Genomic DNA, 27552 nt, shown 5'->3' with positions numbered 1-27552 from the left:
GCGTCGACTGAGGCGCGGGCGTCGGCGGCGGCGGCGGCGGCGGCGGCGGCGGCGGCGGCGGCGGCGGCGGCGGCGGCGGCGGGGCTGGGAACGGCGCGTCTTGCCGCCGAGTTGGCGGGTCGGGCGCAGAGCCGCTGCTGGCCGGAGGCGGGCCGGCTGGAGGGGAGGGCGCTGTCGCGGGCCCTTCGTGCGGCGGCGAGCGTGGCGCTTGCGGCAGCGGGTGCGGCGAGGCGGGCTGCGGCGAGGCGGGCTGCAGCGAGGGCGGGTGGGACTCGTATACTGGGCTGATGCAGACGAGCTTCGACGCTCTTTTCCCCACGAGGTGCGGCGAGGAGGCCGCCAAAGGCGCTCTCCGCCTGCACGCGGCCGCCGCCGAGGAGCGCCTCGCCGCCGCCGCCGCAGGTGCGACGAGGTGCACGCCCTGCTCGTGCTTTCTCGGCACGCTGCTCTAGCCGCGAGCCAGCGCGAGCCGGGGGCGGAGGGAGGCGCGTACTCGCTGCTTCGGCCTCCTCCTCCTCCTCCTCCGCCGCCGCCCAGCTGGTTTGGGGCGGCGTTTGCGGAGGCATCCGCCGCCGCGACGGCGGCGGCAGCTTCGGCGGCGGCGGCGCTCGGCGTACCCTCCGCGGAGCGCGGGGCGGACGCCGATGCAGGGTGAAAGGTGCGGCTTGGTGCTGTTCACGAGAGAGCAGCCTGTGGCGTTTTTTCCTCGTCCGCTCTGTCTTCTGATATCTGATATCGGTACGTATATATCACGCAGCCGCACCCCACAGGCGGGGCCGCACACAACACGCACACACACACCCACATTTTTCTGAGAGTTCCGATCGGGCGAGCATGACGGCCCTATCTACCCCGGTCACTGTCAGTGCGTCGCGGCTTTGCTCCTGGTCCTGCTGCTGTGAGCCCCCGGCCCCGCTCGGCGCGAGGGAGAGGTGCCACAGTCACTCGCGGCGAGGCATTCGCGTCGCCGCGTCCACCTCTCCCACACAAACGGCGTCCCCCACTGCAGGGCGTGCGTGCGACTGAGGGCGCGCCGGATGGCGCAGTACTGCGGCACGATCGTCCGCACGCCGTCGCCGGGGTAGTTGTGCGTCCCAAACTGAACGACGCCGAAGCGCTGCGCGAGCGCGCTGCGGGCCGTGAGAGAGGAGAGAAGCTCGTACTCGCAGCCCTCGCAATTGAGGTGCAGCAGGTCGACCCGCCTCAGCTGCAGCGTGCGCAGCGTCTCCTCGAGGGCGAGGATGCGCAAGAGCTGGCTCCCCCGCCGCTGCGCGTCCTTGGGGTCCGAGACGGCCACGGCCGACTGGTACGACGTGCCCTGCCCGGCCGTGCGCCCCGTCAGCTGCATCGTCGTCGATCGGTTGCCGACGCCAAAGTTGTGCAGCGCGAAGCCCGGCTCGCGATGAAAGCGCCGGGCGAGGAGGGCGTAGAAGGAGGGCACCGGCTCGAGCATGTGCACAAAGCAGCGGTGCCGCTTGCGAACGACGCGGCCGTCAAAGCCGTCGACGTTCGCACCCACGTAGAGCATCGTGCAGTTCCCTTCTGGCAGCAGAGAGCCGAGGCCGTTAAAGCGCTCGTTGACGAGCGCGTCCCACAGGAGCGCGCCCGCCGCGTTGCGGCGCTTTGTGAAGTAGTGGTGCGGGTGCAGCTGGCCGTCCGGCGTCGTCGGAAGGTGCTCGAGGACGTCCGCACAGAGCGGGTCCATGGCGATGTGGCTGAGAGAGAGAGAGAGAGCAGAGCCTCGAGACGACAGCCTCGAGACGACAACGCGGACGGCCCACGACACAACCGGCCAGCACGCGCGGCCGAAGGGATGGATGGCCGCCCCTCGCTCGGCCCCAGGCGCGCGGTAGAGATTCAGGCCGACCGCGTTCACACCTCGCTGCGCCTTTACCGCTACCGCCAGAGGCCGCCCCTCTCGCCTGTCGTCTGCTTTTCTTTTATTTTCTTTCCCCTACCTTGGGATCGTGTTGGGTATGTTGTTAGCAGATCAAGACACAGACCTGGGATCCCTGAGGCCAGACCATTTTCTTTTTTCACGTATCTCGTGGCCTCGAGAACGCAGAACGCACGCCCTGTCTGGTATGGCCCCACCCAGCCGACCAGCTGTGAACCTCGCGGGGGCTCGGGTCTTGCGGACCAGCTCGCGCTGCTCCTCCCTGGGCTCTTCCCACAGTAGCAGCTGTGAAGCGGATGCGGCTTTGCGCAAGAACTCGTCAGCCCGTCAGTCGAAGCATGAGCGACCGGCGCGGGTGCCCTGAGGGAGGGTGTAGAGGATGTAGAGTGTAGAGCGCTGTAGAGCTGTAGAGATGTAGAGCGCTGTAGAGCTGTAGAGCTCTACATCCGCCGCGTGACGATGCGCCTCCGTTGTAGAGCGATGTAGAGCGCGATTTTGCTGTAGAGTTTGTTGTAGAGGCTCTACAGCCAAACCGCCGGGAAGGCAGTGACTCAAAGAGGTCGAGCCGCGCTAATGGGGTGTCTCCGAGCTTACTGGAGCTCTGATGGACAGCCCTGACTATCCCTGACACACAGAGAGTCACTCCGACGGCACACAACACCCTATAACTGCGTCATGACCAGCCTGCCATGCGTCGCCGGTGCCGCATTCGTCGCAGTGCTCCTGTAGCAGGCGGTGGACTGTCGGCTGCGAGGACGGTCGCATTTGCGCGAGGCGAGGCGATCATTGTTGAGCGTTGCATGAGCCATGACTCGCGCCAGCGCGTGCGGGAGCTCCTGGCTGAGCGTTGAGTCCAGGCGAGTTGCGCTGGCCACTATCGCTACGCCGAGCCGAGCTGACGCGCCGAGGCGCCGGCCAGTCGCAGCCGTGAGGCATGCCATAGCAGCAGAGGCACCTCCTACCCATTGGGCGGGCAGACAGAAGGCCAGGGCAGCACTGGCAAGTGCAACGCGCCTCATGTCGGAGAGCGACCGTGCCTCGTTCGCCGCTTATGATGTAGAGTTTGTTGTAGAGATTTCACGTTGTAGAGCGCCTCTACATCGCTCTACAACGGAGGCGCATCGTCACGCGGCGGATGTAGAGCTCTACAGCTCTACAGCGCTCTCCAGCTCTACAGCTCTACAGCGCTCTACACTCTCTACATCCTCTACACCCTCCCTCAGCGGGTGCCGCGCCCGCCGCTCGCCAGGCGATTGCCAACTTTGCCGCCGCGCTCTACTTCTAGACTAGCACCGTGGAAGACGGCGGCCATCCGCGCGTATCTAAGTGTGCGTGTCCTAAGTGTCGGTGTCTGCAGCCTCCTCGTGGTACGTGGAGCCTAGCAGTAAGGCGGCCGGCGGTGGGGCGAGGGGGGGGGGGGGGTATGGTCCCGTCGGCGGAAGGCTGGGTCTGTCAGCAGGCGGGGGGGTATGGTCTCGAGGTGGGTTGGTAGGAATTCCCTATTGTGATGTTAGAGGTGGGTTAAGAGGGAGATGCGCGCGAGCTGCGTGTCTTTCCCGCTGCAAAACCCCCTACCCGCCTGGAATTCCTGCCCAGCAAAAAGTCCGAACCCAGTGGCCGGAAGCGCGCGCGCCGCCGCAAGACTCGTCAGCCGTCAGTGCGAAGCATCATGAGCGTCGACGCCGTCCTGAGCACCGACGAGCTCCTCAACGAGATCCTCGCACCGCTACCTCTTCAAGACCTGCTCAATGCGAAGCAGGTCTCCCGTCGCTGGCGCGGACCTGCCGCCGCCTCGCTCGACGCGACGATGGCGCGTGCGCGCTTCTCCGCCTGCGTCGCCGACTCGTCCGCGTTCAAGACGCTCGTAGATTACGCTACATTTCTCAGCGGCAGGGTGTCGAGGCACACGGTGTCGTGGAACGCCATACCCATTCGCAACCTTCTCACGACGGCCGGCAAGCGGGCTCTGCTCGGGGGAGAGCACGGCGTCCACCCCGCGGTGTGCCGGCTTGCCACGATGTTCGAGAATGGGCTGCCGGGGCATGTGCAGGATAACGACAGCGGGCGTGCCGCGCCGATCATCGGACTGCTGGCGCGGCTGGTCGCGGGAAACGTGGGCCCACACTTGATCATCGCTCACAAGGAGGCGTGCGAGTTTTGGCGCGAGTCCATCGCTTCCCTGAGCAGGCTCGACGTCACCGTCGCTGACGAGACCGTCCCGCCGGCGCAGCGCAGACACATGATCCGCAGCTGCAGCGGTGGCGTGCTGCTCACCACCTACTCAGTTGCGGTGCGAGACCTGCAAGAGCTCACGCGTGCTCACCCGAAGACGGCCACCTTTGATCACGCGTACCGCCACCTGTCGACCTGCTTCCAGCCTGGCACAAGCGCGAACAAGCTGTATACTCGCCTCGGCTCGGATTACTTCGCCACCCGCATCACCACCGGCAACTCGGGCGACTCTCTCTCCGCCGCTGCTGGGAGCTCGCGATGAGCAACCTAATCCTGGCACATTTGGGCAACATCCGTTCACTGGAGCACTTCGCCACCGAGGTTGTCGAGCGTGCCGGTCGCTCCGCCGCAGACTCTCCAGACCGCGACCTGGAGCCTTTCGTGCGCATGGCTGTCTCGGGCTGGTACCGTGAACTGCTCGCAAAGATGGGCTTCCTTGCGGGCAGCGCCGGGTCTTCCTCGTGAAAGGTGTTGGAGAAGCCCGGCGCGGCGTCTTGAGACTCGCACACACAATCTGTCTGCGAGAGAAGAGAGAAACGCGGCAGGCTGCGCTTGAGACCTACGGGCAGGGCGGAGAAAGCGCACACGACCGAGACCGTGCATATTCTCTGAGCATGTCCATCTGTCTGCCCCGCCGGGTGTTCTGCGTCTTTTCTCGATTTCGCGCGCCTCCTTATCGTCTGCCAAGCTCCTGCTTCCAGCCCACGAAAGGCCGATGTCGAAGCCCGTGCCCACCACGGCTCAGCCAAGCAAAAAGTACGTGGCTTTCAAGCGCAGCCAGCTAAATCCGGCCGTCAAGTCGCGCACCGCAGCGTTCCCGTCTATGCCAGACGCCGGCTCGCTGTCTATGCCAGACGCCAGCTCGCTCACGCCCGACTGGGATGAGCAGTGCGGGAAGTTCGCCTGCCCCAAGTGTGCTCCGCTGTGCGTGCCGATCCAGATGTTCAAGTGGTGCTTCATCATCCTGCTCGCACCGCTCATCGCCATTTGCCTGGTCTTCTCGTCGCCCCTCCTCTTCTGGGTGTCGGCGGGCAAGGACGCGGCAAAGGTGGCCGGCGGGAAGCCGGGCAAATTTCTCACGGCGGCCAGCGACGTGCTGTTCTGGCTCTTCATGCCTTTGATGCTGGAGGAGTACTGCATCTTCAAGATGACGGGCTACAAGGCCGTCCCGCTCACTTGGTACGGCCCCGACGGCGAGAATGGCGAGAAGTTCAGCATTGACTTCTCCTCCTTCGCCGCCTTCAAGGGCTCGTTCGCCAACATCTTCTGCGGCGAGTCAGAGAGCGACGATCAGTCCGGTGCGGGCCCCTCCGGTGCAACCTCGGTGGCGGAGAAGCTCGACCTGTCAAGCCACTTTGGGTCAATGTCCAGCCCCGGCTTCTCGGCGCTCGCTTGCTTCACGCAGCCGCTGAAGTGGTTTCTGGCCATTCCGCTCATCCTGTGCTCCCTCGTCGGCTTCGCCTTCACCATCTGGCCCTACATCATTGTCCGCAGCGTCGGCCCGAAGCCGGGCAACAAGTCGGCCGCGGGTCTCGGGTGCGTTTGCCTGGCGCTCACCTCCCCGGTCCTCGCGTGCGAGATTGGCGTCGTCTGGCTCATCGGGCTCAAGCTGCCCCCCCTGGGAACCTTCTGCTGCGAGTCGGTCGAGAAGCCGACCTTCAAGGATCTCATCAACCCCCTATCTGGCGCGAAGATCTACACTAGCACCGGCGGCGAGGCGGACGAGGCGGACGCTGCGACCCTCCTCTCGGATCAGATCTAGGAGGCAGTCCTACCGTGGAGCGGATTAGGACGACTGTTCAGTGGGGGCATGGGATGAGGGGGAGGGTGGTGGGAGACAGGCCGCATGTGGCGCTGCCGTGGGCGCTCTGATGCGCGTGTGTCGAGGCAGCAGGGGGGGGGTTGTGGTCGCTACGTAGAGTAACGTAGTCGCGTCGTGGCGACCTGCGGCAGCACCTGGGGCCCACTGCCGGTGGGGCGGCAGCGCCCCCCGCCGGCGGGCGTGTCCCGTGTCGGTTTCGAGCGTGCGCGCGAAGCGGTTCTCTTTTGTATATGTGGTGTGACACTCTCAGGTGGACAGAGGACACTCACGCGCACACGAGTGTCGACTGTCGTCAAACACCGAGGCGACGGACTGTTGTTCCTCACTGTGTTGTGTGCTGTGCGCGCGATCACATGCTGTTCATTTTTGTGTGGAGAGTGGAGGACCGAACCAATAATCGACCAGAGACACACACATGAACCGGGCAACCGCGAACCGGCAACCGCGGCCCCGGCCCCGGACGAGACGGATAGAGCGCGCACTGGACCCTCATGCAAACCCCCAGCGCGGAGTACCTCGTCAGGCGGCGGCGCCAATCGACCGGGACGCAAGCCGTCCCACACGGCACGCAATGGGAGAGGGGGGCATGCCCCCGGAGGTCCGCCGGGCGTCAGCGCGAGTCGAAGCTGGCGGAGGCGCGCATGTAGTCGTATGCTAGCTCGAACTGGCCACCTAGACACCGCGACAGGCCGGCAGCGGTCAGAGGGGGGAGAGCTGTCGGAGGGGGTGGGGCTCCACGCGCGGTGCTCGGCGCGCCCTTCTCACACGCTCGCACGACGGCGTTGTAGGTGATGCTGTCGCGCTTGACGTCGGCCGCCTGGTCGCAAGTCCGGGGAGTGGACGCGCGGCTCTCGCCCCCCCTCCCCACCTCCCCCCGTCGCCTCCATCGCGTCGAAGAGCCGAATCGCCTCGCGCCACTGCCCCGCGCGCTCGCAAGCCTGGATGGCGGCGTTGTACGTGATCGTGTTTTGCTCGACGCCGAGCTCTGCCATCTCTGCCAGCAGCGCGAGCGCGCGCTGCCACTGGCCGCCGCTGCCGCAGGCGGAGATTGCCGACGAGAAGACGACCTGCAAGGAGAGCCCGAGGAGGCTCCGAGAGAGTGCCGGAGGGGACACGGAGAGGAGGAGAGGGGGCGCCGTGTTGCGCTGCAGGCCGCGCTTCTCCATGCGGTCGAGCAAGCCGAGGGCGGTCCGCCAATCTCCGCCTTTCTCGCAAGCGGCGATCGCAGCGCCGTAGGAGACGGCGGTGGGGCGCAGCCCCTGGTTTGACATCTCCGACAGCAGGGCGAGCGCCCGCTCGGGCATGCGGAGCTGGCCAGCGCACGAGATGGCGGCGTTGTAGACCACCGCGTCGGGCGGCACCTTGCGCTCGAGCTCTAGTTGATAACGAATTAATCGCTAGTTAATGACTCATTAATCACTAGGGACCTTGCGCTCGAGCATCTGCTCGAAGAGAGAGAGGCCGCGCTGGGGCTCGCCATTGCGCAAGCAGCCAGAGATGGCGACGGAGTACGTGACCGGGTTGCGCTTGATGCCGGCGACCTGACCGCACACAAGCCGCGTGGTGGGGAGAGGGGGCCGTGCGGCGGCGCGGCCGTCTGCTGGCGGCGGCGTCTGCTGGCGGCGGCGGCGAGCCTCCATGTACGTAAAGAGCGTGATCGCCTTTTGAAGCTCGCCGCCCCGCGCGCACGCGTCGATCGCGGCAGTGTATGTCACTGTGTTTCGCGCGACCTGCCGCTGCTCCATCTCGCGAAAGTAAGACAGGGCGCCCTCCCAGTCGCCGCGGCGCGCGCACGCCGAGATTGCAGTGTTGTACGAGATGCCGGACGGGGACAGCCCCGCCTCCTTCATCGTGTCGAGGAGCTCGTGGACGCGCTCCTCGTCGCCCGCCGCCGCCGCTGCCGCCATCGCCGCGTTGAACGACACCACGTCCGGCGCCACCCCTCCCGCTAGCCCCTCACCGCTCCCCATCTGCGCAAAGAGCGCAAGCGCGCGGCGCGGCGCCGAACGCGAGCAGGCAGAGATGGCGAGGTTGAGGTGCATAGTGCGCAGCGGCACGCCGCTCGCCTGGGCGTACTCCACCAGCAGCAGCGCCTGCCGCCACCGCCTCCGCCGCTTCAGCACCAGCAGCAGCGAGGTGAGGTTGTGCGGGCTGAGAGACCAGCCGCCGAGCGCCTCGCCGATGCATGAGAGCGTCGCGTGCGGCTTCAGCACCTGCAGCCGCAGTGCCGTGGCGAGCATGCGGCCCTGCGTCGTGTTGCGCTGCGCGGCAGGCGCAGATCGCTGCGCTCTGCTGCCGCCGCCACCGCCGCGCTCGGAGTTGGCCGGCGAGCGCTGCGCTCTGCTGCTGCTGCTGCTGCTGCTGCTGCTGCTGCTGCTGCTGCTGCTGCTGCTGCTGCTGCCGGCGACCGCCAGCGAATCACAGGTTCGGACCACCAGCGCTAGCGGACGTGCCGGCGTTACTGGACTGCGGGGAGGCGCGAAGCTCAGCGTCGCGAGCAGCAACATTGCGAGATAAAGATAGAAAAAGAATTCCCCCGTGGTTTGTTTGTTTTCTCTCCCAGAGGAGTACGACAAAATAGCGCCCGTGATTGCCTGCACGCTACCCGCACTCACGGACTCCATACCCGAAAGAAAGAGAAGGGAGCTCGCGGGAGAGGTGACGAGTGAACTACAGGTAGTGGGGAAGGCAGCCTCGATTGCCATACAGACATGGGTGCGAAACAACGACAAGACCAAGGCACGGGCAGAGGAACGAGAGAAGAATATAGGGTGGATAAAGCGCCTGTTCACGGCATGGAGGGTGAGCCACACCGAACGTACCGATCTCTGAGAGTTCACAAACCTTCATCTGTCTTGTGCGCCCCCCCCCCCCCGAGCATTAATGCGCATGCCCGACGGTGGCATAAGGATTAAGGTGCATCAGGGATACCCGACACAGTGCCTGATGCACCGTCACACCGGCACGACCGGCAGCGGCACCCGCAGTGGCATCCCGCCGCCGCGGGGGTCGGCCGGTGGGTCTTACACATACATACCTCCCCTCCTTCTTTCTGCACTCTGCGATGGGGATGATGGTTGTGTCGGCGAGCACTACGGTGTTAGCGGATTCGATTGCCTTATTAGGATGACTTCCTCTGTGGCGGGCGAAGGAGGCTGTCGTTTTGCCCTGCTCGGGGGTGGCAGCAAATTTTTGAGCTTAGCCTTCGATGTGGCGAACGCAATAATTTTTTGCCGCCATGTCGCTGCCTAGTCGCGGCGGCCTCCGCTACTGCGCCCGACCGCGGTTGCAGTGGCGCGCGTTGAGCATTGGCTCGCGGCTCCGCGAGAAGAACGACGCTTGGCGAGAGGCTTCCGAGGCGCAGCTCGAGGCGTCGCGCAAGGTGCTGGACAGCGACTGGAAGACGCACCAGCGGACGATGCAGGAGATCCGTGACGCGGTGCGCAACCGCGAACCGCTCACGCTGCAGGCGCCGCCGGCGGCGCTCTACGACGAGCGCGATGCCTTCTACTTTCCGGAGCTGCAGGCGCGCTCCCTGAACGGTGAGACGCGCTCCCTCTCCGCCTCGGACGCGTTTGCGCACCGCTTCTCCCTCGTCGGCTGCGCTGGCTCGCGCTTCTCCGAGGCGATGGTGGAGGGATGGCTGGGCGCCTTTGAGCAGGCGGCTGTGGGCGAGGCCGCCGCCGCCGCAGGCGGCCGCGGAAGTTGCGACAGTGGTAGTGGCGGCGGCGGCGGTGGCGGCGGCGGCAGCAGCGGAGGCGGCAGCGGAGGCGGAGGAGGAGGGGAGAGTTCGCCTCTGCCTCAGGTGCTGCGCCTCTCGCTGGCGGAGGGCACGGCGCTCAGCTGGCTGCGGTGGCCGCTGCTCGCCTCCATGCGCGTGTCCGTGCCAGCCGCGCGGAGACCGAGCTTTATGGTTTGCTTTGGCGACTTGACTGGCGCCCGGCGAAAGATGCGGATGGAGAACCGGTGCGAGTAGGGGGCAAGGGACGACTCTCTCTCTCTCTCTCTCTCTCTCTCTCTCTCTCTCTCTCTCTCTCTCTCTCTCTCTCTCTCTCTCTCTCTCTCTCTCTCTCTCTCTTCTCTTCTCTTCTCTTCTCTTTCTCTCCCTCCCTCCCTCCCTCCCTCCCTCGCTTCTCTCGCCGCGTCCTTACACCCCTTGCATTCCCCCACCCCGCAGGTACCTCGGCTACGTCTGCCTCGTCGACCCATCCGGCGTGGTGCGCTGGCACGTCCACTCCTCAGAGCCACCGACGGAGGCGGCCACGGAGGCGCTGCGCGCGCTGCTGCCGCGGTGACGCCGAGATCTCCCAGATTCGTACTCTCGCCAGATGATTGGTTGAGCTGACGTCCCCCGTGTTGGCGACGAGCTACGCAGCGGTGGGCGGGACAAGCGCCTGCGCGCGCGGGCACGTCTCGCCCACATGTGTATCGCGACCTGAGACCAAAAAGAGTGTGTTTTGAGTTATGCTGTATCGTGTATGGGTGTCGCCAGACAGCAGAGTCTCTTTTCACGCGCGGCATAACAAAAGCGCAGCAATCCCTCTCCTCCCCGGCACCCTCCATTCCCTCTGCTGACAACGGCGGTTAGTTACCGCCCCAGGCCCCGGCCAAGAAGGCAAAATGCCAACCGCCCCGCCTCCCGCTTGCCCCCTCTCCGCGCCCCAGCCCGCCCGACTCGCGGACGGTCCTCACTCACACCTCGAGCCTCCCCCCCCCCACGCCGAAGTGGCTCGGCCAGGCGCGGCAAATCGAGACGCACCACGTCTCCACGCCCGACGCCGGAGCAAATCACTCACGCCCTGTACCAACCTTTCTCCGCGTTGTAGTAGATGCGACCGCTGAAGGCAGGCAGGGTCCCCGAGCCCAGATTCGTCGGCACGGCCGCGGCGGCCGCCGCGGGCGGCGGCGGCGGCGCGGCGGCGGCGGCAGGCGCTGGCGCCGGCGCCGGCGCGGCGGCGGCCGGGGCCTCGGCCGGCGCTGCGGCGCCCGCCGTGAAGTCAGCAAAGGCGGCGACGTCCTCCGGCTCATCGCACAGGACAATCATCGGGGTGCCCACCTGTGGCGGCCGAGGTCAACTCGGATTGCGGCCGAGGTCAACTCGGAGGGCGAGAGAGGCCCGGCGCTCGGCGAGGGTGCTGTCACGGCGAGGGTGCTATCACGGCTGGGGCTGGCAGGGAGGTTCGCGCCGCAACGTCCTGCGTGCCCTCAGGGATCAGGAACTTGGCGACGATGCCGTCGTCGACGACATCAAAGTCGACGGTGGCCTTGTCCGTCGATACCTCGGCGATGCGGTCCCCCGCCGCGATCGCGTCGCCGACCTTCACGAGGTACTTTTCGACTCCCCCCTGCGAGTGCGGAGCGGAGGTGGAGCAGATTCGGTGAAAGGGGAGGGGGGGGTTGCGCACGGCACCGGAGGGGGCGGCGGCGGCGGCAGAGGAGGTCGTCGGGAGGGAACGGAGCGCACTGGCGGCAGGCCGTACACACACATGTGTGCATGCACTCATGTTGCGGCGGGCATGCAGCAGGGCGGGGCTGTGGCGGTGGCCGGCGGTCCTCAGTCATGGTCGGCGAGAGGGCTGGCATGCCGAGGACGGTGTGTGGCGGGTACGCCAGCCCGCGCGCCAGCCGCGGCGTCGCCAGTGAGGCTCGCTTGGATGCTAGGCGCAGCATTCCAGACCCCGAAGATCGGCGAGGACTGGCGATGGATCCCGCTCATATTTTTCTTTTTCCCGAGAATAAGTCTCCCCACGCTCGAGGCGCTTACGGCATTTTTCTTTTCACTATGGGCGGCTCTGCTGTGGCTCGGGTTGACTCGGCCGAGAGGCGTGGGAGTACCTCGCCAGCGGCAGACGCGATGCCCACAACGAGCTCCGGGACGGCTGCGAGCCTCCTTGCAAATCGTCTCGCGGCGAACTGCAGCATCTCGGCCGTCGAAACAAGCATCGCGGGGCTGCAGGACGACATGGTCGCTGCGGTCTGCCGCGTGCTCGCCGGCGACCCGCTCTCTCCGGAGGCGGCGCTCGCGTTCGCCTCCACGTGCCGCTCGGTGAGGCGCGCGGTGGCGCCGGTCCTCGCCGAGGCGAGGCGGTGGCGCGCGCGCGCGGGCGTGCTCCTCAAGGAGGCGCACAGCGGCGCACCCTCTCTTCGCGGCGGCCAAAGCTGCGACGACCTCACGAGCACGCAGCAGCTGCGGCTGGCCACGGGCCTCGTCTTTGGGGACGCCGTCGTTGCGGATGCGAGCATCTGCGCGACGCTGGCTCACCTGATCGGCCGCCGCTCCCTCGACGGCCTCGAGGAGCTTCGAATCGAACGGGCGGCCGACGGGCGCGACTGGCGGCCGATCTGCTCCGCCCTGCGCGGCGGCGCGCTGCCCAAGCTCGCCTTCCTCGACCTCGGCAACAACTCTCTCGGCGACGCGTTTTGCGCCGCGCTCGCCGACGCCCTCTCTGCTGACCCGGCCGCGGTCCTCCGCTGCGTCTCGCGCCTCACCCTCAGCGCCAACCGGATCGGCTGTGCGGGCGCCGCGCGCCTCGCCGGCCCGGTGGCGGAGGGGGCGCTGCCGAGGCTGCAGTTCCTCGCCCTCGCGTGGAACCAGATAGGGGACGCGGGCGCAGAGGCGATGGCGGCTCGCGGCAAGCTGGGCACGTTCCGCCGGCTGGAGGGGCTCTACCTCCACGGCAACCGAGCCCTCTCCACGGCGGGGCTCGACGCGCTGGCCGCGCGCCTCACGCCCGAGCCGAGGCATAGCCAGATCGACGCGCGGCTCACGCTGGACGACCGACCGCCCGGCCCGCCTCTCTGGCCGGACGGGCCGTCTTGCGCGCTGCCATCCCTGCAGACGCTCACGCTGCCAAAGGGCCACGCGGAGCACGAAGGGATGCGAGTGGCGTGCTCCGCGCGCTGGCCGTACGTGCAGGTCAAATTCTGGTCGTGAGACTAAGAGAGGTACGTGCGTGGTGGTGGGGCGGGTGTGTTGGGGCTGTCCTGAGTCCCCCCGTCGTCCGCGCCGCGCCGCGCGCCGCCTGCGCCAATACGCATGCGCGCTTTCTTTTCACGTGTGCGCGGGGAGCTTCGCGAATGTCACACATATCACATTGTCATTTTGATCATTGTCAATCATTCTCGAACATGTGTGTGTGGCACGATTGTTTGCACAAACATGTTATACTTATAGCGTTTGCAGGCGGGCTTGCGCCTTGCGCGCCCACAGCCCCACACAAGGCGCACGGCGCAACCAGTGCCACTCCCACCACCGCGCCGCGACACCCGCCCGTTCAAAAAGCAAGGCCTCCACCCCCGGCAATAGAAGGGAAGTCTGATGGTGTTGGTGATGGGTGATGCGATGGCGCGCAGAAGAGGCGCCATTGCCTTTCACGGGCGCTGCCGTGCGTGAGCCTCAGCCAGCGATTTCAGATCCGTTGGAAACGCTCCGCGTGCTCGTTGTTCTTCTTGTAGTTCTCCTCGCAGAAGCGCGAGAAGGCCTGGAGAAGCGGCGGAGGCGGGGGCTCGAGCGCCTCGCGGTCTTCGGTGCCGCCTTGGTGGGCCTCGCCTAGCACACACAAACATTCTCGGGTCCGATGGCCGCCTCCCCTTTCGCCGCCGCAAGGCCCGGTGACCGATGCGCTGCAGCCACTCCGTGAAGGGCTCGTCCGGGTGCGACGCGAGGCAGTAGCACTCGAACCTGGCCCAGCGCGCGACGAGCTGTATGTGCGACCGTCGCCGGTCGGAGCAGAGTGCCATCCGCTCCGCCTCGCTGAAGGGCGCGTCGCCCGACGCGTCGGGGTCGGAGAGGCCGCCCCCAGACTTGAAGCCAACCTCACGCTCGTAGCGGTGCACCCGCGAGTCGGGCTGCCGCCCCCCCTCCGTCGCGCCGCAGCGCATCCACCGCTCGCCCGCCCAACGCCGGTAGAGCATAAACTCCGGTCCCACCACGGGCTGCTGGACGCCGGTGTGCCTGGAGGGGCGGGGGCGCGGGGCGAGTGGGCTGCGCGGGGGTGGTGGTGGTGGTGTGTGTGTGTGGGGGGGGGGGGGGGGTGCAGGGATCGTTGGTTGGGCGGGGGAAGCGAGATCCTCCGGCTAAAGCTCAGCTGACGCCCAAAGCTGAACTGCCTGCCAAACCGCTTGCGCCGCGGCGAGAGCACCTCCTCCTGCTCCTCTCCGCCGTCGCCAGTCTCGTCGGCGAGGGCGAGGGCAAACTCAGCCCCCTCGTCACTCTCGCTGTGAGGCTGCCCGACGGAGAGGCGGTGCGCGCCGCGGCTCCACAGCTCGTGCACCAGCGGCTGCCGGCGCATCCGCGCCGTCGCGAGATAGAACTGGCCATAGGAGCGTATGGTGGCCGCGCCGCCGGAGGACTTGCCCTCGCGCACCATGCGGCCGCGCGCGAGGGCCTGGATCTTCGATGCCGACTCCTCGACGCTGCTGTCCACAAACTCGACAGTCACGGTGCCCTCATCGTTGATGGATGTCACAAAGCCAACCTGCCGCGGGACAAGAGGGAGGGGGGAGGACCGTCCAGTCTGGCGGGCCGCTCTCGTGGGCACGCTGGGCGGGACCTGATCGTAGCGCTCGTGCTCGTCGTTTACGACGCGGACGAGCTCGCCCTCGCGGTACTGGTACTGTTTGTCGGGGTCGGGAGAGAAGCCCGCCTTTTCCGGCGGCGGGGCCGCGAGATCCGGCCGGAGCGGCTCCCCGGCCGTCGAGTGCGTGGCGGAGCTTGCCGCCACGTCGATGTTGATGGCGGACTCCACGCCGACAGGGGGCGCACGGCCCGTCGCCGACACATCCATTTGTCGCCGGGACGCACGAGTTTGCAACACGGAAAAGAAGAAAGAAAAAAAGATTCGCGACTGGCACTGGGTTCGGGCTCGTAATGGATAGGGGGTCTGCTCGAAATCGACTCTAACTGGCACACCAGGTCTGGGTGGACGCAAGATGGGCGGTGCCGGTGGACAGAATTATATACAAAAACCGAAAAAAGTAAGGATATTGTGTCCGCCTTGCTTTGTTCCCTAACATCGAAGGCTAAGCTCAAAAAGTAAGGAATGCATCCATCATCGGCAACAACTGTATGACGTGTGAGTGTTAGAGTTGTTTGGTATTGAACGTGCGCCGCTCCCGCCGATCTCCCGCTAACGGACCTTACACGCCTGTAACCTCTCTTTAAGGTATTGCTAAAAATCTCTCTCTCTCACAACTGTGGGCGGGGCAGTCGGAGAAGGGGCAACTCCGTGCACTGACGGTCGGCCGTCAGAAAACACGCCTCCGACCAATCCTCGCTACCCAACGCGGCCAAAGGATATCCACCTCGAAAGCCGCGAAAAAAAATCTTCCCCGCCCACTCGCTCAGCCGGCTGTGTTGGCCTCCTTGGCTGGTGCTTGCTGCCTCTCTCGATGGAGGCACCTCTCCTCCCCGACAAGGGAAGGAGCGATACAGTGCAGCTGCCTCCGAGCCGCCTGGTGTCCGTCCCACCAGCGTCAGCGCCACCGGGCTCCGACAGCCTGCCTCGAACGCGGCGGCCAGCGTCGCCGTCCAAATTGGCCGCTTTCGAGACGCTCGGCGAGGGCGCGGCGAGGTTCCCGCGGCCGGAGCTGACGCGCGCCGGCTCGACTACCGTCGCGCCCGTCAAGGCGCCGCGCTTGTCGTCCGCCTCGAACATGACGGCGAGCGATGCGCTCGGCGGCGTGGGCGAGCAAGAGGCGAGCGAGAAGCATAGGGCGCTGACGCGGCTGCAGCGCGCGGTGCGGCACGTGATCCAGGACTGGCTCGCCTCCTGCTCGCCCGTCACCTTCCGCACCTCCAACCCCAAGCGGCCGTACCCGCTGCCCATCTTTGCGGACCACGGCTTGATTCAGTTTCCAGCGAGGAGCGACCCGGCGCGCTTCATCCACCTCGCCGACTCGCGCGAGCCGTACAAGTCGGAGGAGAGCTACTGCAAGTCGGTGCTCGACCTGATGGAGAAGCACTGGATGATGGAGCCCGCCTCGGTCCGCACACACACACACGTCCACGCTCTCTGCCTCCCTCCCTCTCTCTCGCCCGCTCGCTCTCTCTCTCTCCCGGCGCCAGCTGAGCTGACGTCTCCGCGGCGCTGTCAGGTGCTCATCTCGATCACGGGGGGGGCGCAGGACTTCAAGCTGCAGCCGCGGCTGCTCAAGGCCTTCAGGCACGGCCTCGCCAAGGCCGCGCAGGCGACGAACGCGTGGGTGTTCACGGGCGGCACCGACTCGGGTGCGCGCGCTGTGGGAGGGGGTGGGGGGCGGGTAGCGAGGGGGCGAGGAGGGGCGGGCGGGTGCGGGAGGGGAGGGGGTGGGAGGAGGGGTCGGTCGGCGTGGGCTCTCCGCCCTCCTCCGCCCTCCTCCGCCCTCCTCCGCCCTCCTCCGCCCCGGAGAGTAGCAGCGACACGTCCGCCGCCGCCCGCTGTTGCCGACGCGTCTCCCGGCACGCCTCACGCGGGCTTGGCTGCACACATGGTGTGATCACACATGGTGTGATCACACAATGTGTGATCACACATGGTGTGACGTGATGCCTCTCCTGCAGGCGTGATGGCGCTGGTTGGGGACGCGCTGTCGGACGCGCAGTGCTCCGCGAAGATGGTCGGGATATGCACGTGGGCGAGCGTGATGGGCAAGGACAGGCTCGAAGGCTGCTACGGCGGCACGAGAGAGATGGTGCGCGAGCGTTAGACGCGGGACGCGCGTACTCTCCCACAGTCGCTCTCTGAATACTCTGCACACCACCGTCTTCCCGCCCCGAGGTCGGCGTCTGTTCTCTTCGCGCAGGTTCGCGAGGCACCAAACAACCGCAACGCGGCCAACCTCGAGCCGCACCACACGTGAGAGAACCTCTCTCCCCGCCGAGGGCTGCCGCCGCGCTGCGCCACACCGGGGCGCGTGGTTCGGCGTGCGAGTAGGCACTTCATCATGGTCGACAACGGCGCCTCGCCGCAGGAGGCCTTCCGCGACGCCTTCGCACACTTTCTCGGTGTGCCGACCGCGACGGTGGCTCTCGGCGTCGAGAGCGACAAGGGCGAGCCCCCCCCCCCCCCCCCCCAACCTACACACACACACACACACACCACACACACACACACCACCACCACCACCCTCTTCGAGTCGTCGAGGCGCCACTTCCCGCCGAGACGCGTCCAGTGGCACTGCGTAGGCAAGCCGCCCTTCAAGGTGGTCTTCACCGTGACCGCCTTCTCCGAGGCGGACAGCCTCGGCGCTCCCCCCCCCCAGATGCGGAAGATCTCCCCACATCTCCCCGTCTCCCGGGGCCCAGATGCGCAGCAGACTCCACCGCCCCGTCCTGCACCTCCACCTTCCCTCACCACCACCACCTCCTCCCCCTCCCTCTCCACCACCCTCCTTGCCCACAGCCACCTCACTTCCCACACCCAGAGGCGAAGCGCGGGAGCCTTCTAGGAACCTTCTCGGAGCCCTCTCGGAGCCCTTCTCTGGACTTGGCCGTAGGGATCCACCGCAAGCTGACGGGCCTCACCGCCGAGAAGGCGAGCTCGGCCGAGAGGTAGCCGAGAGGTAGCCGAGGCGCGGCCGAGGCGCGGCCGAGGCGCGGCCGAGGCGCGGCCGAGGCGCAGCCGAGGCGTAGCGCGAGGTATAGCGCGAGGGGCAGCCGAGAGGTGCAGCCAGGTGCAGTCAGGTGCAGCCCAGGTGCAGCCAGGTGCAGCCCAGGTGCAGCCGCGAGGGGCAGCCGAGATAGCGCGAGCGTGGTGCTGCCTAGGGTTAGGGTTAGGGTTAGGGTTAGGGTTAGAGATAGCGCGAGCGTGGCGCTGCCTTCTCCGCCAACCGAGGCCAACCGACAGTCGGGCGAGGGCTGGATCACAAACTTGCGAGCCACCCTCAGGCTTTCGTGTACTAATTCATCTAACAAGCCCCCCTCAGGCGTCCTCCGTGCTGCCCTCCGCCATCGAGCGAATCACCAAGGTCGACACGCCGCAGCCGTGCGTGTGCGCGCTGCACGCGACTCTCTCGCCGACAGTCACAAAGTTCGACAACAACACGCGCTGGGGCGGCGAGATCCCGATGCGCGTGATGCTCGAGAAGCTTTACTGTGAGCGGCGGCGCGTGCCGCGCGTGCTGCTCGTCGTCAACGGCGGGCCCGGCACGCTGCAGACCGTGCGCGAGTCGGTGATGGGCGGCTGCCCGGTCGTACCTCCTACTCAATAGTGGACGACTCATCATCCATCTCTCATTGACAGGTGATGGGCGGCTGCCCGGTCGTGCTCGTGTCCGACTCGGGGGGGATCGCCACTTGCCTCGCCGACTTCCTGAAGGCGGGCGATTCATGACTCTTAATTGATAAAGTAATCAGCAGTCGTCAATATGACCGGCTCCTCCCCGCATTCCTCAAGGCGGCGGGCAAGGAGTCGGCGCTGCAGTCGTGGAAAAAGAAGTACGAGGCCGAGTACGTCAAGAAGAAGGACGACCGACCCAAGTGGGACAAGATCCAGCGCGCGATGCAGGAGATCGCCGCCGTGCAGGAGAAGGAGAAGAAGATCTCCTCCTTCGCGCTCTCCGAGACGTCCACCGCGGCGCTCGACCTGCACGTGCTCAACGCGGTGATCAACGACGACACGCAGTGCCGCGCGGGCACCCGGCTGCAGCTGGCGGTGCAGTGGAACCGGAAGGAGGTGGTCCAGTCAGTCATGCTCAACCTGCGCACCATGGCGCCGGCAAACGACTTTGCGGCGGCGGAGCACTTCATGCGCGTGCAAGTGGCGCACGCGCTGCAGGTGGCGATCGAGCGGCAGCAGCCCGAGATCATCAAGCTGCTCTTCACGGCGCAGGAGAGCGCGGTGGGGCTGCTCGACTTCCTCTCGCTGTACAAGCACTCGAACCCCTTCTTCACCAACGCGGCGACGCTGCAGAAGCAGCTCGACCGCGGCGACGCGCTCGACGCCCTCGGCAAGCCGACGCCGATCCGGCTGTACCGCGAGGTGCTCCTCCCCTTCCTGATCGACTACATCCCCGGCATCGAGTCCGAGCTGCAGCAGGAGCTCGAGCAGTCGCAAAAGGGGGGGGCCCGCTCCCCCGGGGACTCGGGCCGTTTTGACGAGGGGATTCGCCCCCCCCCCCCCCCTTCCCATCCCCCCCCCCTTCTCGAGGAGGCCGCACCCCCACCCCCCCCCGCGCGCGCGCCCCCGCCCGCACCCCGGCCGCTCCTCCTGCCGTAGGCGAACGCACTCTTCGAGGACGCTCTGCCGCACCTGATGCTCTGGGGCGTCTTCATCGGCGCCGTCGCCACCGCAGCCTCGCTAGTCCGCCCTCCCCTCCCTCCTGAGGATCGCGTCATGCCGCTTAGGCCGCGTCGACATCGCCCGCGTCTTTTGGCAGCACGCAAGCCGCCAGTCGGACCCGATCCGGCTCGCGCTCATCGCGTCGCAGGTCTCGAAGCGCGCGGCGATCGCGCGCCCGACCGCCGCGACGATGTACGAGTCCAACGCGGACACGTTCGAGAAGTGGGCGTGCTCGGTGCTCGACAAGTGCCCCACCCAGAGCCACGCAACCATCGTGCTGATGCGGCCGTCGCGGACGTGGCCGGGCACGATCCTGCAGACGGCGATGGAGGGCGAGAGCAAGAGCTTCGTCGGGCACAAGTACGTGCAGACGCTCATCGACGAGTACTGGCGCGGCAACCTCTACGGCTCGGACGGCGCTCTCTCGTCCAGCGTCAGCTCGCTGCGCGTGCTCGCGCACTTCTTCGTTCGGACGATCGACAAGCAGGAGGTCGAGCTCGACGCGAGCGCGTGGGACAACCTCGAGCGGAAGAAGAAGGCCAGCCGTCAGGCGACGGCCGCCTTCCAGCTCGCCGACTTCGTCGCGCCCAACCGCGCCAACTCTGGCGACGACAAGGACCCGCGGTCACCGCCGCCGCTGGCCTACCGCGCACTCGGCGGCAGGCACCGCCTGCACGAGCGGGACGAGACGCAGGAGCTCTCGCTCTCGCGGCGCGACAGCGGGGCGGGCGGCTCGCGCTGGGGCGGCGCGGGCGGGATGGCGACGACCGCGCTCGACACCCTCGAGGAGGTACCGCCCTGCTGCTGCTACCCGAGCCCGTTCGCGCCGGGGGTCGGGCTCTGCACGCGGGTGTACAACCTGTTCGCGTGCTGCTTCAACTGCTGCGGGCAGTGCTGCACTTGCCTGTGCTGCCTCCACTGCTTCAAGTGCTTGCGCGGCCTCTTCCACATCCGGTGGCTCAACATGCGCTGGTTCCTCGCCGTGCCGCGCGTCAAATTCCTGCTCAAGGTGGTGTCGTACTTTTGCTTCCTCGCCGTCTACACGACGGTGCTCATGTCGCACCCGGGCACCTTCACCACCTTCGGTGTCCTCGAGCTCGTCTTCGCCGTCTTCTGCTACGCCTTTTGGGTCGAGGAGCTCTTCCAGTGGTACACCCACTTCCGCGCCGGCGCCGTGCACTTCGATTCGGCCGCCAACTTGATGGACGTCATCACGCTCACCGCGCAGGCGCTCGCCTCGACCGTCCGCCTGACGGCCGGCCCGCTCTGCCACGTGATTGGGCTCGGCACGCAGACCATCGAGCGCGTGGTCGAGGACCGGAGGCTCGGCGAGCTCCTCGACGGCGGCGACTTTGTCGGCTTCGAGGCCGCCGCCCGGCGGCTTCACGCGCCGGGCGGGGGGAGGGCCCTCTTAAGCGGGCACAACGGCGGCGGCGGCGATAGCGGCGGCGGCGGCGGCGGGCCCTTGCCGGAGTCGGTCGCGGGCGAGGACGGCGAGCTCGACGCGCTCGACATCTGGTCGAACGTGTACCGCGGCTGCGACCCGCTGTGGTACGCCCAGGTGGTGCTCGCGGTGTGCGCCATCTACGCGTTCGTGCGGCCCATCCTGTGGCTGCAAATCTACAAGCAGATCGGCGTGCTCTCGATCATCCTGCAGGAGCTCTCCAAGGACATCATGCTCTTCAGCTTCATCCTCTGCCTCGTCATGGCCGCCTTCTGCTCCGCGATGGTCGGAATCATGCCGTCGCTCGGAGAGAGCAGCTTCGACACGGACGGCGCGTTCGCGCTGCCGTGGTGGGCTCTCTTCGGCGAGTTCGGCGAGCTGCACAACGTGGGCGTTGCGGGCGGTTGGCTCGGGCCGATGCTGCTGTGGACTTTCTCCTTCCTCACGCAGGCGCGCGGCCGCGCTGTACGCCGTGCCTCGCCCCCGTCGCGACCCGCCGGCCCCACCCCCTTCTCTTTCCGCGCGTGCGTCAGGTCGTACTGGTCAACCTGCTCATCGCGATGATGAGCGAGACGTACGAGAAGATCAAGGAGAACGCCGACAACGAGTGGAAGTATTCGCGTGTCTACGTCGTCGACGAGTTTGTGTCGTCCGTCTTCTGGATCCCGCCCCCCTTCTCGCTCCCCTTCCTCGTCGCCGAGATCTCGAAGGGCATGTCGGGCCTCTTTTGCAGCAGGCTCGCCGCCGCCTGCCGCCGCTGCCTCGAGTTCATGACGCCGCGGTGCTGCCGGAAGAGGTCGCGCGTCTTGCGGCTTGGCCCGAACAGTACGAAGCTGCGCCGCATGTCGACCTCTCGCGCGCAGGGCCTCGGCTACCGGCGCGGCGTCAAGGTGGTGCCGCTGCTCTCGGACACGCTGCCCGAGGCGGTTCTGGACGTGATGGCGCGGCAGGACTTGACTTGGCTCACCGACTTGCTCGACGAGGAGGAGCGCGAGCGCGAGGAGATGACGGACACAAAGATCTCCGCGCTGCAGCTCGAGCAGGCGCGCGTCACCGACAAGTGCCTCGAGATCCAGGAGTCGCTCATCAACCTGCACGCGCACATGCGCGAGACCGCGCAACCTTACCCTGGCGGCACGATGCTGCCTTTCGGCGGCTCGCTGCGCGCCGGCGCCGCGTCGGCGACCGGCTACAGCTCCGCCACCGAGATGACGCCGCGGCAGTCTCCGCGCTCGGGCTCCCCCCGCGGCGCCTCGCCGGTCGAGCTCACGTCGGCGTCGTCGACGGAGCTGCCGCGGCCGACGGCGCACAAGGCGACGGCCAGGGGCGGCGTGGCGACGGCCCCCGTCAGCTCTTCGGTCATCTCTCCCCACGGCGGCGACGGGCTGGCGTCCTTCTCCAACAATCCGCTGGCGAGCTTCAGCGTGAGCCCCGAGGTGTCGCGCTCGCCGCCGCCGCCGGCTGGCGGAGCCCCGATTGCCGACGCGGCGCTGGTCGAGTCGCTCCGCAAGCAGCTGAACGACGCTCAGCGCGCGCTCGCCGCGCACTCCACGGTGCACGTGCACGCGCGGTCGCAGCAGAACCCGAAGTACCCGCCGCGCTTCCCGGTCGAGGACGCAAAGGTGAGCTGGAAGGTGCCCTGGCCAGAGTACTCGCCGGTGCCCTTCGTGGCCCCCTCGGTGCTCGCGGCCGAGCGGAGCGACGCCAACCCGAACGGCTGGGCCGACAGCCCGCGGCCGAACCTCGCGGAGCTCAAGCACCGCCTCTCGTGCGAGGGCCCCCTCTTCTTCGACGCGGACCAGCGGCCAGTCAACCCGCGCGGCCGCACCGGCGTGTGCGGGCGGGGCATGCTCGGCAAGTGGGGGCCCAACCGGGCCGCCGACCCGATCGTGACGCGCTGGAAGCCCGGCGACAAGCGGAAGCTGCAGATTGTCGCCATCCAGCGCGGCGACACGGGCGTCTGGGCGCTGCCGGGCGGGATGGTGGACGCGGGCGAGGTTGTGTCGGTGACGGTGCGGCGCGAGTTCGCCGAGGAGGCGGGCAACATGGCCTCCGACGCCGAGCGCGCCGCCTTCAACGCGGCCGTCGACGAGCTGTTTGCGCACGGCGAGGTGGTGTACCGCGGCTACGTCGACGACCCGCGCAACACGGACAACGCGTGGATGGAGACGACGGCGTTCCACTTCCACTGCACGGCCGACCTCGCCGTCCAGCTGCCGCTCCGCGCGGGCGACGACGCGCACAACGTGACCTGGCTCGACGTGGACGACGCCGAGCCGCGCTACGCCGCGCTGTACGCCTCGCACAAGGACTGGGTGGACCGGGTGGCGTGCGAGCTGCGCTTGAGAAAGGGCCACTCGCCAAAGGCCGTCGCCGCCCCTGCGGAGGCGACTCCCCCGGCGCCCCAGGGCCGCCGCAAGCCGCAGCGCAGCATGCTGGGCCTGGGCCGGCTTCGGATCGGCTCGCCCAAGGCGGCTCGGCCCGCGACGACCGGGTACGGCGCGTCGCCGCCGCCCTCGCCGCCGCCCTCGGAGCCCGCTTCGCCTACCGCCTCGCCGCCGCCGTCGCTGCCGCCGTCGCCGCCGCCGCCGCCGAGGAGAAGCTCGTGCGTCTCCGCCACTGCCGACTTCTTGGTGTGAGCTTCTGTCGAGAGCCGCCACCGCCCCCGCTTATTGAGCTCTGCCCCCGCGGCAACACGCCGCAATATGTAGGTAGGTAGCTCACACACCTCTGACCCCCTCGCTGTATATCTCTCTTTTCTCTCACTCGAGGGAGCGAGCGCCGGCCGCGAGTGAGTCCCCCTTTGTTGCATCCATGCATGTCCGCGCGAGACGATGATCGATGGGGTGCAACAACTACGATGGGGTTTTACCTTTGTAACGTACGTATAATTGGTAATAGAAATTCATTTTAGAAAGAACACAGTTTCGCGCGCGAGTTATACACTCTTACCCAGCCTGATGCCTGTCGGCTTGACCTTGAGCCTTGTGACATCATTAATTTAAAGTTAAACGAGACGCACAGAGAAGCGCCCAAAACGCAAAAGAAGGGGGACTCGACTCTGCGCCCCTGGACGCGCAGTAGGACCAGTACGCAGTAGGCAGTAGCGCGAGTAACCAGTACAGTACACCATGCGATCATATGCAGAACGTGCGTCGGTCACCCGTCCGCCCGCGCCTCGCCAAGGACTCCAAAAGCCCATGTGGTTGCGGTGGTGCGCCCTCGATCGAGCGCCCACTGCCAGCGCCATCTCCCCCAAACGGCATGCTCCGCCAGAGGCTAGGCCAGAGGCCCCTCTGTCCCCGAGAGCCGAGTCGTGGCCGCTGGCTGTAGTCAGGCCCTCCTTCTGCGCGCTTCACTTGCGGGCGGCGGGCGCGCACCACTTCGTGCCGAGCGGCCACGCAACGCGCCAGCGGCACGCCGTTCTCGGCCCGCAGGGTGCGAGGCCTGCGGCTAAGCGCGACCAGCTCCACCGGCAAACTGCGCCGCAAGGCAGCAAGAGCTGGCTGCTGCCGCTGCTGGCGATTGTGGCCGACGGAGCTCGAGGGCCCGGCATCGCCGCTCCGGCGGACGCTGCACGCCAGGCGGGGTAGATGAGGCCTGCGGACACGAGGAGCGAGAAGAGGACAAGGAGGATGCTCGCTCCTCCGTGTCGCCGCGTCCGCCGGGGCGCCGGTGCCGCGACGATCGCCTCGTCGTTGCCGGTGGTGGCGACGGTCCCGCCGGGCGACAGCCAGGTTGGGAGCGACTTGGAAGCCGTCGGCCGCCATGCCTCGGGTGACGACTCGCACTCATCATCGCACGCGGCGGGCGAGTCGTAGTTGAGCGGAGCAGAGAGCGACTTGGGAAAGCGGCGCTGGCCGAGCTTGGGAGAGCGTCCGTTGGGAGAGAAGAGCGGCGAGAGCGGGGAGCGTGGCGTGGGGAGTGACATCGTCGGCCTCGGAGAGGGTCGCGCCCGTGAAGAACGAGAGGGAGACGAGAGAGGAGAGCCTTGGCTCCGGATCGGTCGGCGACAACTTCAAATTCGCCGAGTCTTCAAAAGAATTTGTTTGCGCGCTTTCGCTACCGACCCTCGCACGACACACCTACCTACCTACGACACTGGCGCGCACTGGCACTAACACAGGTACACCACGGGAGCCGCCTTTGTGCTCGCAGTGACAGGAATCCCTGGAACGACGAGAGTGGGACGACCGCGAGGTGGCATGAAGGTTGCAGCGAGAATCGGCGAGCGAGGGACTGCGAAGAGAGATAGGAAGAGGCAGACGCCAAAGGGTGTGGGCGACGGCTAGCACCACACTCCTCTCCTTAAAATCCCTGTGTGGTGGCGGCGTGCCGTCCTCCCATCCCTCCCTTGCGTGCGCGGCGGTCGTGGCGGGGCGGTTCGCCAGCACGAGGCGTGGCTGACTTGAGCGGTGGGTGCCTGGGCTGGCGGCACTGAGCTTTGGTGGTGGACCGGCGCGGAGAAGGTACGGGCGTGGGCGTCGGGCCAGCGAGAGAGTCTTGCCCCCGAAGTTGGTTGTTGGCAATTCTCTCCAGTAGTCTCACGGGTGTGAGGCGCGTGAGAGGGGGATAAATAAATAAATAAAACCGGCACGCCAAACGAGGGGTGGGAGAAGGACAGGGTCCCCACCTGCACGAGCAGGATGTTGTGAGAGGGGCTATTTTCTTTTTTCGCGTTTGCTACACTCGAACAGCGGTCCTAGGCTCGCCCCGGCCGCTGGCGCATCCTCGCCCCACATCTGGCCGCGCCAAATCCGGCCGCGCCGTTACAGGTATGCTCACCCGCAAGGCCACGCGTATCGACCTCAAGCCCGAGGACCGCGAGGAGTACTTTGCGCACAAGCAGGAGGCGGCGAAGCACGAGAAGCAGCAGGCCGACAGCAGCAGCAGCAACAGCGCGCAGCAGCCCAGCGACAAGGAGATCCGCATCGGGCTCGCAAAGGCGCGGTGATCGCGTCATCCTCTCCGCGCCATGCTCGCCCTGTCCGTGGCTACCGCCTGCGACCCTCGCCCCCGCGTTGCGCAGCCTTGCGTCTCGCTGGCGCGCGAGCGCTCCTGCAGCCCCTTCTGCGCGCCGCCAGCCCACGCGGGCGAGCCGGATGCGGCGGCGGTCGAGTCGTGCGGCGGCGGCGACGACTGGACGCATGGGGCCGTCTGGCGAGGTGGCGAGCTGCTTGCGGAGCTGCTGCACGCGCAACCCTGCCTTGTGCGAGGGCGCGGGGTGCTCGAGATCGGTGCGGGGACCGGTGTCGCGGGGCTGGCGGCGGCGGCGGCGGGCGCGGCGCACGTCACCCTCACCGACCGCGACCTCAGCGCCTCCTCCGCCTCTCTCTCCCTCAACCCGGCGCTGCAGGAGACGGCTCCGAGACAGCTCTGAGAATAGACGGCTCCTAGACACCCCCTGGACACCCCCTGGACACCCTTCTACACACGTCCCTGACGCGGCTCGGACCCCCCCCTCCCCCCTCCCTCCCCCCTCTCTCAACCTCGCCCATCCTCACCCCCCCCCTCTGCCCCTCCGCTGCAGGGCGCCGTCGACGTGCGTCGTCTCGCCTGGGGCATGCCCCCCCTTCCCTCGCCGCAGCCGTCTCTTTAAGGAATGCTCAATGGCTTTTATCTGGAGTGACAGGCGATGCCCCTTCCCTCGCCGCAGCCCTCTCTGCGGCAGGAGGGCGGTTCGAGCTTGTGCTGGCTGCAGACGTGGTGAGCCGCCAGGTAGAGACGCCGACTGTTGGCACGCGCGCACACACGCACACACGGACACACGGACACACACACACGCACACACACGCACAGAGAGAGAGAGAGGGAGGGAGAGAGAGAGAGAGAGAGAGCGAGAGAGAGAGAGAGAGAGAGAGAGAGAGAGAGAGAGAGAGAGAGAGATGCACGCACGCACACGCGGCACACTACCCCCCCCCCCCGGCCCCCCTCCCTTCCAGGTTTACCCACAGTCGACCGCCGCGCTGCCCGCCCTACTCGAGACGGTGAGATCTAGCCGAGATCTAGCCGAGATCCAGCCGAGATCTAGCCGAGATCTAGCCGAGGTCTAGCCGAGATCGAGCCGAGATCCAGCAGAGCTGCGCCCTTTGCTCCCCACCCTGCCCTTGGTGCACCCCAGCTCGGAGCACGGCACCACGCCGCTCCCCCGCCCTGCCCTTGGTGCCTTCACACTCGCGTCTTCACACTCGCCTCTCCACACTCGCCTCTTCACACTCGCGTCTTCACACTCGCGTCTTCACACTCGCCTCTTCACACTCGCCTCTTCACACTCGCGTCTTCACACTCGCGTCTTCACACTCGCGCCTCACCGCAGGTGCGGAATGCCACCGCGCCTCTCGGCCGCGCGCTTCTGCTCTACGTCGAGAGAGACGCGCGCGTGAGCGAGGCGCCCCGCCTCTGCCCCACCGCTGTGAGCGTGGGCCTGCTCCGCTGACCGCACCGTGACCTTCGCCGCCAGGCGCTCGGCGCCGGCCTGAGGGGCTTCGGCGGCGCGTGCGGCAGAGTCGAGCTGGGCGCAAAGGCGGCCCTCTTTGAGTTGGGCGGCGCGGGCGGCGGCGCGGGCGGCGGCAGGCCGAGAGGCTGCGACGCGGTGCCGGGGGGCGGACGCGTCGGCGCGTGCTGACGCTACGAGTCCCTCCCGCTCCCCCGCCGGCGCCCCGCTCCCCCCCCCTCCCTCCTACGCCTCCACGCCGGGGGTGCAGATGTACGCCCGTCGCGGGGGTGGCTGGTCGCGCGCCGCTAGGGCAGGAGCTCGTACGCCGTAGCCCTAGCCCTAGCCGCCGCGCGCCCCCGTGGCACTGTCGGACTGTGTCCCGGCCGTGGGTCGGCGGCAACCGTGGCAAGAGAGCGGCCGGCTCCGCGCACGCGCAATGTGGAATGGGTCATCCGCACGGGT

General features: G+C 67.3%; 8 protein-coding genes across 8 annotated transcripts in view; 6 read left to right on the top strand and 2 right to left on the bottom strand.

Moving 5' to 3' along the window:
• The window catches only part of EMIHUDRAFT_208336 (hypothetical protein), a gene marked incomplete at both ends in the record, with an annotated part of 2008 nt that extends 1556 nt beyond the window's left edge, over positions 1-452 (top strand). Inside the window, 2 exons of the mRNA XM_005772843.1 lie at positions 132-322; positions 413-452. Of these exons, the coding sequence (XP_005772900.1) occupies positions 132-322; positions 413-452 (231 nt within the window). The remainder of the gene's footprint in view (positions 1-131; positions 323-412) is intronic.
• A 4354-nt stretch (positions 453-4806) lies between these two features.
• On the top strand, positions 4807-6339 carry EMIHUDRAFT_435847 (hypothetical protein). Its single transcript, XM_005772842.1, has one exon. The coding sequence runs from the start codon at positions 4845-4847 to the stop codon at positions 5889-5891; it is 1047 nt and encodes a 348-aa protein (XP_005772899.1). The 5' UTR covers positions 4807-4844; the 3' UTR covers positions 5892-6339.
• A 222-nt stretch (positions 6340-6561) lies between these two features.
• Positions 6562-8191, bottom strand: EMIHUDRAFT_208331 (hypothetical protein; the record flags this gene model as incomplete). Its single annotated transcript, XM_005772841.1, has 4 exons — positions 6562-6623; positions 6820-7312; positions 7379-7795; positions 7877-8191. The coding sequence occupies 4 exons, from the start codon at positions 8189-8191 to the stop codon at positions 6562-6564; spliced, it is 1287 nt and encodes a 428-aa protein (XP_005772898.1).
• A 998-nt stretch (positions 8192-9189) lies between these two features.
• EMIHUDRAFT_101824 (hypothetical protein) lies at positions 9190-10246 on the top strand (the record flags this gene model as incomplete). The annotated part of the gene is made up of 2 exons (XM_005772840.1): positions 9190-9917; positions 10129-10246. The coding sequence occupies 2 exons, from the start codon at positions 9190-9192 to the stop codon at positions 10244-10246; spliced, it is 846 nt and encodes a 281-aa protein (XP_005772897.1).
• Positions 10247-11089: 843 nt separating this feature from the next.
• EMIHUDRAFT_208329 (hypothetical protein) lies at positions 11090-11439 on the bottom strand (the record flags this gene model as incomplete). The annotated part of the gene is made up of 2 exons (XM_005772839.1): positions 11090-11296; positions 11416-11439. The coding sequence occupies 2 exons, from the start codon at positions 11437-11439 to the stop codon at positions 11090-11092; spliced, it is 231 nt and encodes a 76-aa protein (XP_005772896.1).
• Positions 11440-11605: 166 nt separating this feature from the next.
• On the top strand, positions 11606-12885 carry EMIHUDRAFT_208328 (hypothetical protein; the record flags this gene model as incomplete). The annotated part of the gene is made up of 3 exons (XM_005772838.1): positions 11606-11690; positions 11795-12463; positions 12551-12885. 3 exons carry the CDS (start codon positions 11606-11608, stop codon positions 12883-12885), a joined length of 1089 nt encoding a protein of 362 aa, XP_005772895.1.
• Positions 12886-21431: 8546 nt separating this feature from the next.
• On the top strand, positions 21432-23555 carry EMIHUDRAFT_355065 (hypothetical protein). Its single transcript, XM_005772837.1, has one exon. The coding sequence runs from the start codon at positions 21497-21499 to the stop codon at positions 23291-23293; it is 1797 nt and encodes a 598-aa protein (XP_005772894.1). The 5' UTR covers positions 21432-21496; the 3' UTR covers positions 23294-23555.
• A 2074-nt stretch (positions 23556-25629) lies between these two features.
• On the top strand, positions 25630-27421 carry EMIHUDRAFT_208325 (hypothetical protein; the record flags this gene model as incomplete). The annotated part of the gene is made up of 4 exons (XM_005772836.1): positions 25630-25903; positions 26326-26372; positions 27115-27191; positions 27400-27421. The coding sequence occupies 4 exons, from the start codon at positions 25630-25632 to the stop codon at positions 27419-27421; spliced, it is 420 nt and encodes a 139-aa protein (XP_005772893.1).
• Positions 27422-27552: the final 131 nt, after the last annotated feature.

The sequence above is a fragment of the Emiliania huxleyi genome, assembly GCF_000372725.1.
Source record: "Emiliania huxleyi CCMP1516 unplaced genomic scaffold EMIHUscaffold_35, whole genome shotgun sequence".
Classification (NCBI taxonomy): Eukaryota; Haptophyta; order Isochrysidales; family Noelaerhabdaceae; genus Emiliania; species Emiliania huxleyi.
Note: the sequence above shows the minus strand (reverse complement) of the source record. Positions and strands in the feature narration are given on the sequence as shown.